The sequence below is a fragment of the Myotis davidii genome, unplaced genomic scaffold, assembly GCF_000327345.1.
Source record: "Myotis davidii unplaced genomic scaffold, ASM32734v1 scaffold1286, whole genome shotgun sequence".
Taxonomy (NCBI): Eukaryota; Metazoa; Chordata; class Mammalia; order Chiroptera; family Vespertilionidae; genus Myotis; species Myotis davidii.
In genome coordinates this window covers 463595-476057 of record NW_006296619.1, presented here as the reverse complement: position 1 = coordinate 476057, position 12463 = coordinate 463595, and the positions used below count along the sequence as shown (strand labels likewise).

General features: G+C 42.5%; 1 protein-coding gene across 1 annotated transcript; it reads right to left on the bottom strand.

Moving 5' to 3' along the window:
- Window positions 1-2860: 2860 nt before the first annotated feature.
- Window positions 2861-3845, bottom strand: LOC102766277 (olfactory receptor 6Q1). The gene has a single exon (XM_006772087.1). The coding sequence runs from the start codon at window positions 3830-3832 to the stop codon at window positions 2879-2881; it is 954 nt and encodes a 317-aa protein (XP_006772150.1). The 5' UTR covers window positions 3833-3845; the 3' UTR covers window positions 2861-2878.
- Between the last annotated feature and the right edge of the window lie 8618 nt (window positions 3846-12463).

Genomic DNA, 12463 nt, shown 5'->3' with positions numbered 1-12463 from the left:
AGTGCCTGGGGAAGGGGGTTTAAAATGCTTCTACCTTGCCATGGCTGGCTGGCAATGGTATTTACACCAATGACAGTGAAGTCAGCAAAGGAAAAAAATCTATAGATAAAGAAGACTCATTTCAGAGAAACAGAGAGCTGTAACATCCCATAGTCAAAGACAGAATCTCCATAATTGTGCCTTGGAAATAAACTTCTAAGTGGTTGGCATGTGCAAATTGAAAGGCAAGGGCCTAACCAAAGACTACAAACCCTGAAAAAAGAAACGGGAAGCCAAGCAAGGAATAAAAAGATTGTGGAACCGGAGAAGCAGGCTCATCCAGATGGGCCACAGTGAAGTAAACCCACATCAAAGCCTTTGACGGTCTTATGTTGGAGACCACCTATCGTCTTCACTAGCAGAGAAGAGTAGAGACCCCCAAAAGCTGGTGACCTTTGAAGCCCTAGCAAAGGTCGGAGCTGTGCACCACGCAGTTAATCCAGATAATGGTAGCTGAAGCAACCTCCCCACCTTTACTCATGTAAATCCTTATTGATAAGATAGTTTGTGTGTCACTGGAACATCCCTGCCTAAGAGTTATCCCATACCAATAAAAGCTTGGCGAAGCCTGAACTCTAGAAGTCTCTCTCCTTGAGTTGGACTTGTCCGCCTGGTCCCCCAATATTTCCAAATTATCTCGTGTCTTTTCTCTGTCATTTGTGTGTGGCTCCTCTTCCAGACCCAAACCCTGAACCACGCAGGACATGGAGGGAAACACACTCAACAGTCTTACATAATGGTATACGGCAAACTGTAGAGTTCTGATTTCAGAGTGTATCTGTGGTCACTCTCACCAAGTCCCGAGTCAAAGTACCATCACCAAGATAGAAACCAGGTAGTTCCTTACTAATAATTAAGTCAGTATCCTGATATGCAGAATGGGTAAAGATAAACAGCACTGCTTATAGAATTCTGTCTTAATAAGTCTTGTTTCTCTCTGGAATTACTCCCTGTGACATTTCCTGGATACCAATGAAGTCGTGACTATGTTAGATTAGCACCTCCCATGACTATTCTTCACTCTGTGAATAAATATACCCCCAAAGTAGGAATTATATTCTCAGAAATTTTCTATTTGCAAATAAACCTGCATTTTCCCTGACACGATTTCATAGTTTATTTTTATTAGTAGTGGCTTTTAAAACTTCAGCTGTCCATAGGAAATATAGTCAAAAATGTTTCCATGACTGTGAATGGTGTCGGGTTAGTGCTTGGAGTATAAGGGGAAACACAATTGTTCTTTTTGTTTGTTTTTCTTATAATTGTCTTTTAAAATTTTATTTCAAGGGAGCTGACATTGCCATAGATATACTTTTAAAACAATTTTCAAGGAGCCATGTGGTATAGAGAAAGGACCATTCTATATTTCAAATAAGATAATGTTGTTACAAAGCAGATAAATGCATGGATCACATGGAAAATCAGTTGTGATTCTGGGTTCATTGTTATGGAAACTGCTGGTTGTCTGCCAAAATTTGTTCTTCTCTTTTCTACAATAATCATTGGCTGGGTATCTGGCAGCTTAGCTATGGATTGTATTTACCGTCTTTGCAATTAGATGTGACCTATGGCTAACTTCTTACCAACAGAGGTGAGTGGAAGTGATGATTGCCACATCTAGTGGAGAAACCTTAAGTCACATTGTGTGTCTCCTCCATGCACCATTCTTACCCTTCCTGCCCACCGGAACACAGTGTTGACAATGCAAATTACAAGAAGGCGCTAAATTGGGGGTTGGCAAATGGTCTTTGTCACAACTACTAAACTCTATCATGGTAGCACAAATGCAGCCAGAGACAATTCACATGGTGTGACAGTGATTTATGGACACTGACATTTTAACTATATAAACTGTTTATGTGTCATGAAATATTACAGGCAGTCCTCGGGTTACATTGGACTCAACGTACGTCATTTCATGGTTATGCCGCCGTCTCCCATTTACAGTATTTATTAAAAAAAAAAGTTCTGTCATTTCGATGTAAGTACATATGTGCTTTATGTTTTTTATTATTTATTTACCACAAGTAAAGGTCAGGAATTGTTATCTTTCTTTTAGATTTTTTTTACTGTTTCACTTCATTACTGCTGCGTATGTGCTCCATGTGAGTGACATAGGTGCTTATGTAGGTGGGTTCCGACTTACGGCAAAAATCACGTTACGATGCATGGTAGGAACGGATCTCCAACGTAACCTAAGGACCTACTGTATTCTGCTTTTGATTGGTTCCCAATCTTTTTTTTTTTAATCCTCACCTGAAGATATTTTTTCAATTGCTTTTCCGAGAGAGTGGAAAGGAAGGAGAGAGACAGAGGAGAGAAAAACATCAATGTGAGGGAGATACATTGATTGGTTGCCTCCAGCATGAACCACAACTGGAACCAGAGATCGAACCTGCAACCCAGGTACATGCCCTTGACTGGGAATCCAACCCATGACCCTTCAGTGCACGGGATAATGTTCTAACCACACCGGCCAAGGTAGTTTCCAACCATTTTAAAGTATAAAAACCATTCTTAGCTCACAGGTCATTAAAAACAAGTGTTGAGCTGAATTGGTTCACAGGCCACAAGATGAAGGGAGCTTGGGTCCTTATATGCTGTTGAGCAGAGCCACCCACCAACCAAGAGCACTCACCTTCAACTCTTGCAAGAAAGATAAAATCTCCTTCATTCATTAAGCTACCTTATAGTTAGATCTCTTTTGTTATAGCAGATTAGCATTTTATTTTAACTAATACATAGTCCATAACGCTTAACTACCTGGACCTCTGCTGCATTCCATAGTCCTCACCACCCTCTTTCTAAAGGGCAAGGAAAATGGACCCTACCAGCCCCCTCACTGGCCTTTCCAAGACTTGAGGGAAATGGCTCTGCGCAGAGCTCCCTTCACCTCCTTGTTTCGAAGACTGTAGATGAGGGGATTGAGCATTGGTGTGACAATGGAGTAGAAGACAGACACCACCTTGTTGAAGTTGATGGAGGAGGCCACTTTGGTCCGGACATACATAAAGAAAAGAGTGCCATAGAAGAGGCTCACTACAGTCAGGTGAGCTGTACAAGTGGAGAAGGCCTTCCGGCGCTCAGCCGCAGAGCGGATATGCAGCAGCGTCCAGACAATGTTGCTGTAGGACACAGCAATGACCACAGAGGAGGCCAGGAGTACCGCCAGAGAGACCAGGAAGTCTGTGGTCTCTTTCAGGGTTACATCTGAGCAAGACAAGGCTAGCAAAGGTGAGGCATCACAGAAGAAGTGATCGATGACATTGGAGCCACAAAATGTCAGCTGGGACATGAGGTAGATGGGCAACATAGGTGTGAGGAAGCCCACCAGCCAACAAGCACCAGCCAGACGGATGCAGGTGCCCCAGGACACCAAGGCCCCATATCGGAGAGGCATACAAATGGCCACATAACGGTCATAGGCCATGGCAGCCAGCAGGAAACATTCAGTTGCCCCAAGAAATGTGAAGATGAAGAGCTGGGAAAGGCAGCCAACATAGGAGATATTCTTGCCCCCTTCTCCTCCAATAAAACCAGTCAGCATCTTCGGCACTGTGACTGAGGTATACCCAATTTCAAGGCAGGACAAGTGTGTCAAGAAGAAGTACATGGGTCTCCGGAGCCGATGGTCCAAAATCACCACCATGATGATGGCCAAGTTCTCCAACAAGGTAAACAGGTACATGGTGAGGAAGAGTGTAAAGAAGAAAAGGCGTGTTTCATGCACCCCGGCAAAGCCCACCATGACAAACTCTGTCACGTGGGTCCAATTTGGGGCATATAGCTGCATATTGGAAGTGAGAGCTCAGTAGACTCATAGTCATGTAGATAATGACAACAGAGAGAGAACCTATGAGGATGTTGGACTGAAATATCTTCACTTCAGAAGAGGAAAGTGAAGTTAAGACACTATCCCCTCAAAGAATTTATAGTCTTTTAGGGCCACAAGAAAATGGACAATTTCAGTACAAAATGAAAAGTTCTACATAGCAATAAGATAGGATATAATGGGAGGAAATAGACCAGAAGCTCAACCAGTCTTGAGGAATCTGAGAAATCTTCCTGGAGAAAGGGCTGTCTAAACTGGAACCAGAAAAATAAGTGTAAGTTACTGAGATAAAAATAGTGATGTAGAGATAACATAAGTATAAAATCTCAGATGCCAGAGAGAACATTGTGTATTTGAGAAACTTCAGGCTGCTCTAGTTTACTGCAGAGGTTAAGAACTTAGCTTTCTGATCAAGTATACCTGTCCAGGACTCCACACTGAAAAAAAGGAAAACATGAATCTCTCTCCTCTCTCTCTCTTTCTCTCTCTCACTCTCTCTCTCTCTCTGTGTGTGTGTGTGTGTGTGTGTGTTGAGGAATAAAAGCAGGAGGTTTTTTTTCTATGTAACTTACCTGGACAGGAAACAAACACCCTCAGGGTCTGGCATCCTCTCCCTAAGTCACAGATCAGAGAACTGAAACTATTATAAGACAAAACCTACTCTGTACCAGGTACAATGGTGGATGCAGGGGGACAGATGCTCTGTGCCAGGAAGCCTCTCAGCATCACCATGTGTCCTGCCTGGTACAGAGCAGGTGCCCTGTCATGTACTGATGTACTGACCTGAACTGCATACAAGTTTGGAGGAATGAGGGAAAGAAAAATCTTCCTAGTGAAGACAGGACTATCAAACTCAAGTCACAGCAGAGAGGACAGGTAAAATTTAAGAATAACAGTAGCAATGCATGGATGAAGCAGTCCAGCTAGTAAATTACAGAGCCAGGATATGATCCCAGATGTGTTTGAATCTCATGCATTTAATGACTATGAAGAAGAATAAACATTTCAGAAAACTTTATTATGAACATTTACTGTGTCTGTAATACAAAGTCAGGCTTCTACAATGTGAGTGTCTCTGTGAGGAAGGGCATCTCCAAAGAGTGAGCATTCTTCCTAGGCTGCTACATTGTAAGCCAAATTGCTAAAGGCAGAGATGTGCAGGAATTGTGCTCTGAAATTTCCTAGAGCCAACAGAACCATGCAGCATCTGGGGCTGCAATGCAATTATTTGGCCAGGAAGCCAGTGTTTATAAACCACCCACTGTGGGGATGTTGGGGCCTGGACTTAGGCCTGGTGGAGACACGTACAGAAATCTGAAGTCTTTGACCTTGTTCATTTCTGGCTTTGTGTCTCTTCATGCTTTCATTGCCATGAAATCATGGAATGTTGAAGCCAAAGGGAACTTGCTTAATAATTTTTAGGGAAACTGCAAGGGTTTTAGAGCCTGACAAACCTGGATTCAAATTTCAGTCTAGGCATTTTTAATTTTTTTGTTTTATTTTTTGTTAATCCTCACCAGAGGATATTTTCCCCATTGATTTTTAGACAGAGTGGGTGGGGTGGGGGGGGATACAGAGAGAGAAATATTGATGTGAGAGAGACACACCAATTGGTTGCCTCCTGAATGCAACTGAGCCTACAACTGAGGTACATGCCCTTTACTGGAATCGAACCTGGGACCTTTCAGTCTGCAGGCCAACTCTCTATCTACTGAGCCAAACTGGCTAGGCTTAAGCATTTTTAATTTTAGGAAAAAGAAAAACAATTTCCCAATCAGATCACACTGTGTGGGGTAGGGAAGAAGGCAACCTTTGACCAACAAAACCAAGTTTAGCAGGAGGAGAATGAGGTGCTCCCAGCAAGCCAGGGGAGGGAGGTGTGGAAGATAAATCCGTGAGAAGAGACTGAGAGTCCACTGGAGGCAGGAACGCAGAGTGGTTAAAACCACATTCAGGCATTAGATTACCTGGTGCCTTCCAACCCCAGGTCTACCACCTCCCAAATGAAATGCAAAGAAAAAACCTGCATGGAAGGCAACGCATAACCTAATGGAATGAATTTCTGATGGAACCCTGTAAGTCAGCAGCCATGAGTTAAATGAGGAAAGCTTTCTGGGCAAGAATTTCAGGATGAACTCAGCCTCACCTCTGAGCTCTCAGATCATGTGTGGTAGGCAGATGAGCCTCCCTCCAAAAAAAAGAGAAGAGGGTTTTTATTGAGCCCCTCTCATGGCCAGATTCTGCTGGGCTTAGATTATCTGATATAATCCTCACAACCTACTTTGATCCTAGGACCTATCCTTCACTCCTGGGTTTCATGCAACTGAACACTCTGAGGCTCAGAGAAAGAAAGAGATTTGCATCCGATCAAAGAACTAGTGAGTGGCAGAGATGGGATTCAAACATAAAACCCTGAGCTTCCTCCACACGGTGCCATCTTCCTCTGTTATTTCATCTCTCCAAATGACACACCTGCCAGCCCACCTGTGAGGTTAATGTGTCTGTGTCTTGGATCCCCATTGGTGGAATCTACCACGGGTTCCAGCGACCTGCAGGGCCACCGTGGGGCTCCCAGGCCTATTAACCACATGAGCTTCCTCCCTGAGGCTGAGAGAACTTATCAACCAAGTGACACCTAGGAAACAAGTGGCCAAGTGGAGTAGGTCATAGGGGACCATCACTGAATGAGGAGAGAGACCAAACAGAAACTTGGCCTAATTTGGTGTCCTCAGAATGGAGCTCTCTGGGCTAAGGTTTCCCCTAACAAATATGGAAAAACAGTTTGAAACCCATGCAGGGAAATTAAAACTTGGCTCCTGCGGTGACATGACAAGCCTGGTGAGAGGCTGGCTTCCTTCCTGGTTCAGTTCTCTCCACCTGGCCTCTGGGAGACTTGTCCCCAAACGTGAAAAGAATTGGAAGATGAACTTACTAAGATCTGGACAATGATTTCCAAAAACAACCACCAAATCCAGGATGGGCACCATGAGACCGGTGGAAGGGGCTGCAAGATGCCCAGGGTGCTGCTCTCAGCTTCCTCGTCGCTCTCACTCACTGTAGCCAGCTCCCTGTTCACTGCAATGTGACAGCAATAGCATAGCTCACTTCCAGGTGCACAGACAGCCCCCTGAGGTCACAGCACGCTCTCTAGAATTAGAGGAGTGAAGTTTGACCCTAACTCCATCAGGTACCAGCTATATTTTGGGAAGTCACTTAGAGGAGCATCAGTACTGTCATCCTCAAATGGAAGGCAAAGTCCATACATTTGCAGGGCTCATCTAAAGATCGAAGGGAACAGCATTAAGTGAAAATTCAGGGCCTTTGCTCTTATTGTTCCCTTTGCTTTTCTGTGTGGCTTCCTCCAGCACTTCCTCCAATTCTCTGCATGAGGCTATCCCAACAGAGAGGCCTTTCTGACCACCCATCTGAAATCGCAGCTCTCTGACCCCCTTCCTCGGCTTGATATTTTTGTCATAGCCTCATTGTCATCAGTCAGGTATTTATTTGTTTATTTATAATATCACACAGATATATACACGCACACCCCTAAGCTCCTTGAAGACAGTGCCTCTCTGTCTACTCATCACTGTGTTGCCAGTGGCATAAAGAGTCACTGGGTTGTAGTTTGTATGCAGTAAACATACTGATGTCATCATAAAAGAATGAACACTTGCTCCAAGCATTGTGCTGGCCCAAAGTGTTGTTTTCTTTCCATTTCCAACTACCTGTTTCAAGAAAACGGGAAGGAAAGGAAACCCACTAATACTTAAGGAAGAGCTATCCAATTTGGGTGTTGAAGTCCTAGGACCATCCTGCCAATCAGCTCCAAGACTGCAGCATCCACTCTCACTGGTTTTGGGTGGTTGAATTGATTTTTACATATAATTTCTTTTTCTTAGCTACTGAATTTAAATTTTCTAGAAAACTGTTCTATATCCACTCTTTTCAAAGTCTGCTCCACCAAGCACCACATTTCTCCAGTTGCTGGGAATTATAAAGGGGAGAAAGGGACCTAGCATGTGGGGCTCCCATGAGCCTTGCTTCAACCAGCTGGTAGGTGGCAGCTGGTAGGTGGTAGTTCCAGACAAGAATACAGCCCAGCCTGACCCCACCACCTACCATCTCTCCACCACACCACCTCCCTGGGGTGCTGGCATTGCTCAAACCAAATTAATTGAGCACTTCTCTCATTATTCCAGTAGCTTCCCAAATGAGTAGGCATGATCTGCTCCTCAAAGCTACTCCCAGATGGTCTCTTCATGAAGGAAAAAAATGGGAAATTAGAACATAAGAAACGAAATGGAGGTCTCTCCAGTCATACAGGCAGCAGAGGCCCCATCCCCAGGCACACTGAAGAGTTCACTACAGCAGAAATAACCAAGGTGGGAATCAAACTTTCTGAGCTTCTGGCTCCTAATGTCCAAATAGGAATAATACCTGCTGAATAATGTTCCCAGGACATTATGGTACTCAATGAGATAATAAGTAGGCAGGCCTTTTGAAATGCTAAAGGGACACTCTGGGAAGACCTTCTTATTATCTTACCTCCATTGCTACGGACTATGCTATTACTGCAGAAATTTCAATAACGAGAAAGCCCAGGGGATGGCAGTCTCAGTAGGGCCCTGGTAATGTCCTTGAAGCTGCACTTGAATAATAAGCAAATTAATTTTGCTTAGATTGTAGGTTTATTTGAGGTGGACAGAGACAATGATGAACTTAGACTCCCAAACATCCTTGGCAAAACCCCTACAATATGCAAGCTTAGGCAAATCAGTCAGATTCTGTGTGCCTGTTTTCTCACTTGAAAACGGGTTAATATTTAAAACCACAATGACTCTGTAAAAGAGCTTTCAAAAGAATAAAAATAAAATAAAATGGGAAAACTATGAAGAAAAGATTAGGCGAATCTGAAGTCAGAAATCCTTACTCTAGGTTTGGTTTATCTTTGGTCGATGACATTCTTTCCATACACTATCTTCTGATTGCTCTTTGGATATATTCCTGTTAGTTTCCAGCATTGCTGTAAACCAAAAGTTAAATAGCCCATATACAGGTGCTCAGGGGGTCTCTAGAAGAGCCACTCACCTGCCACATACTACTTTGTTTCTTCTCTGGGTGGAACACAAAAAAACCAACATTCTCAGTACCTGGATCTCATTGTGAAACAAGGACCCCAAATTCTAGGATCACAGCTCTCCTGAACCAAAGAAACAGGGCAAAGATCCATCATCAGCTGAACTGGAGAGGGAGGGAACTGAGGTTGTTGCTGACTATAAAATGACTCATACCTGTGTATATGCCTCTGACACCCTAGGGGTGGCCCATGGGATCAAGTCTCAATGGAGGGTTGAAGCACTCAGACAACAAAGGAAAGAAAATAATAAATCATGGAAAATTTCTTTACCAGAGAATGTGCAGAAGCTACATGGGAATCCCAAATTTGTAGACTAATTGGACAAGTACCAGTGGAGGATGAGGGGCCAGCCAAAGAAGGTCCCATGCCAGCTAGACACTTTGCCAAGGTCTCTGGCTCTAACCAATTCTGGAACAGGGTGAAATGAAATTTCCAGAGTTCCAAACTTATCAAGAATGCAATGAGCTCTCCTCTATTAGGATGAGTTAGATATCCCCACCCACCAATCTCCCTTTATCCCCAGGTGGAGAAAATCAACAATGTTAACAGACATTACTGAGTAGTCACCCTGGGCCAGGCTATGTATGTGTTGTGCTGGTGTGAAATGCCCAGCCTCAATCCTGAAGGAGCTCAGAAGCTTGACTAAGGATCATTTTTATCCAGAATGTAACTATGCCTTCATTCCAAAGAACTTCCCTCAGAGTATCTGAGGATTATCTACAGACTGAGCAATCTTTTTCCCCCAAAGGAAATAATGACATCATTCCACTATAAAGCAAAAGGAAGATCAAGGTTGTGATTATTTACTCTATTTCATTGTAGGAAGCAGCCAAGCCAAAGCTATCAGGGCACAAGGTGACCAGTCCTTTCACATATTCTAAACACAAAACATATGTCCCTTGATTTCATATGACCTTTCAGTTGCAGATGTCTTATCTTTCCAACTAAACAATAAAGCTCCTTGAAGACAGGGCCATTGTCATATGTTACCGGATCCCACAGAGGCTAGCGCACTGTAGCTCAATATAAACCATCACAGACATGAATCTGAGTCCACTTAAGCCTCTTCATGGATGTGCTACCGGGGGCAAGTCAATCCCTCTGAGCCCCTTTTCTCACCTCTGAAGTTGGGAAAATAATCTACCTGACAAGGATGTGTTTAGAGATAACTGAGGTAACAACGATGAAGGGTTCACTCACCTGACAGTGATGTGAGATGATTTCACTATAAAACTTCAGGCTTCTCTACATTGTTTACATTAGCCAACACATGCAAGCAACCCAAGTGCCCATCAGTAGGTGAGTGGATAAAAAGCTGTAGTTCAGCCCAACTGGTGTGGTTCAGTGGTTGAGCATCAATCTATAAACTAGGAGATCACGGTTCAATTCCTGGTCAGGGCACATGGGCAGGTTGCAGGCTAGATCCCTATTGTGAGGTATGCATGAGGCAGCCGATTAATGATTCTCTCTCATCATTGATGTTGCTTTCTCTCTTTCTTTCTTTTTTTCTCTCTCTCTCTTCCCCTCACACCTTCCTCTCTGAAATCAGTAAAAATACCATCCCATTGGGCACTAGGATTTAACGTATGAATTTGGGGGAGACACAAAATATTGCCAAGGGTTAATACTTGATCAAGCTAGGAAGTGGGTATAAAGTTATCATTGTATTATGTTCCTTCCTGAGTATCAATTTGAATTATTTCGTGATAAAAAATGCATTAAAAAAGAATACCTGCAAAAATACCAAGTCAGACTTTGCTTCTGGGTGTTTTAAGGCTGAAAAACACATCATTTGGAGGAAACTGAGCCTCTTTTGTGAAATGAGAACTACCTACAATTCCATAATGATATACAAAAATTCCAAGTACAAGAGGTAATTTCAAATCCCTTTCGGAGGAGTGGCGAAGGCCCTCAGCGTTTCAGTCTAGTCCATGTTCCTCCTCATTTGTCACAGATCCTCCTCTATGTGTCCCAGTTTCGGGGCTGGGATATTTGATTCCTCAGGCAGGAGGAAAATAAAAGGAATATGATCATTCAAAGCCTCTTTCATTACCATCACTCGCAGAGGAGAATTCTGCCTTCAAATCGCTCAATTCTGGACTTCTGTGGTGTCAAACTAGGACAACAGATAGGGTGACAAAAATTAAGACCAGCGAGGCTGGATGGGTTTACATGGTAAATGCAGAGTATTCCAGGCTGAAGAGAAAGAAAATGCCTGGAACATGAGAAGAGAGGGCCAAGCTTGAGAGCAGAGGTTTCGGGTCTGCCTGTATTTCCTTGGCCCTCCAGGCTCTTGTTTCTTCCTGACTGCTCGTGGCCTGCTGGCATAGTGGCCTTCCTAGTTGCTTTTAATTAATGCAGAAGAGGGTTTTTTGATTTGTACTATTGGGTCAAATTGGGTCGGAAATGAAAATGTTTTTTCCATTGACATAGAGCAGCCCAAAGTTACGTTCTTTTTTTTTTAATCTTTTAAGTATGTATTTCTTATGTTTCAATTACAGTTTACATTCAATATTATTCTGTATTAGTTTCAGATGTACAGCAAAGTTGTCAGAAAATCATGTACTTTACAGAGTGATCCCCCTGCTGCTTCCAGTACCCACCTGGCCCTATACCTATTTATCTCGGTAGTATTGACTATATACCCTATGCTGTAATCTAAATCTCTGTGACTGTTCTGTAACAGCAACTGTATTGCTTAATCCCTTCACTTTTTTCACCCAGCCCTTCAACCCCCTCCCGTCTGGCAGCTGTCAGTTTGTTCTTTGTACTTATGAGTCTGTTTCTATTTTGTTTATTTTGTTCATCAGATTCCACATATAAGTGAAATCATATGGTACTTATCTTTCTCTATCTGACTTATTTCACTTAGCATAATACCCTCTAGGTCCATCCATGCTGTGGCAAAAAGTAAGACTTCCTCCTTTTTTATGGCCAAGTAGCATTGCACTGTGTAAATGTTTCACAGTTTTTTAATCCACTCATCCACTGATGGGCACTTAGGTTGCTTCTATTTCTTGACTACTGTAATTTAGTAGTTTGAATTTTATTTTATTAATTTATTTTATATTTTATATTTGCCCTCCTTTGTGGTTTTTTCCCCCATCTTCTTTTGTTTGATAATATTTAGTTTCTTCTATTTGGAAGCCATAAATCTTATTCTAATGGCTACTCTAAATTTTTTAACCTACTGCAAATTTTCTGCTAGGTCTATAATTATTTAATTTCTCTCAACTTCAATAAATCCTTAATGTGCTCACCACCTTATTATTGTTTTATAAAACAAAATTATAATTTTTAAACTCTAACCATTAATTTAAAATTTCAACACATTTTATCAATCTCTGTGCTCGCTATACCAACTCATTTGGCTTACAAGTAGATGGGAAGAAGAACTATTTAGAGGAAGCCTGCTTCTTGTATTCCACATCTTCTGTTTTTATTTTTCTATTTCA

Excerpts from the sequence above, each read along its gene's own strand:
- LOC102766277 (XM_006772087.1), bottom strand. The coding sequence starts at position 3,832 with ATGCAGCTATATGCCCCAAATTGGACCCACGTGACAGAGTTTGTCATG.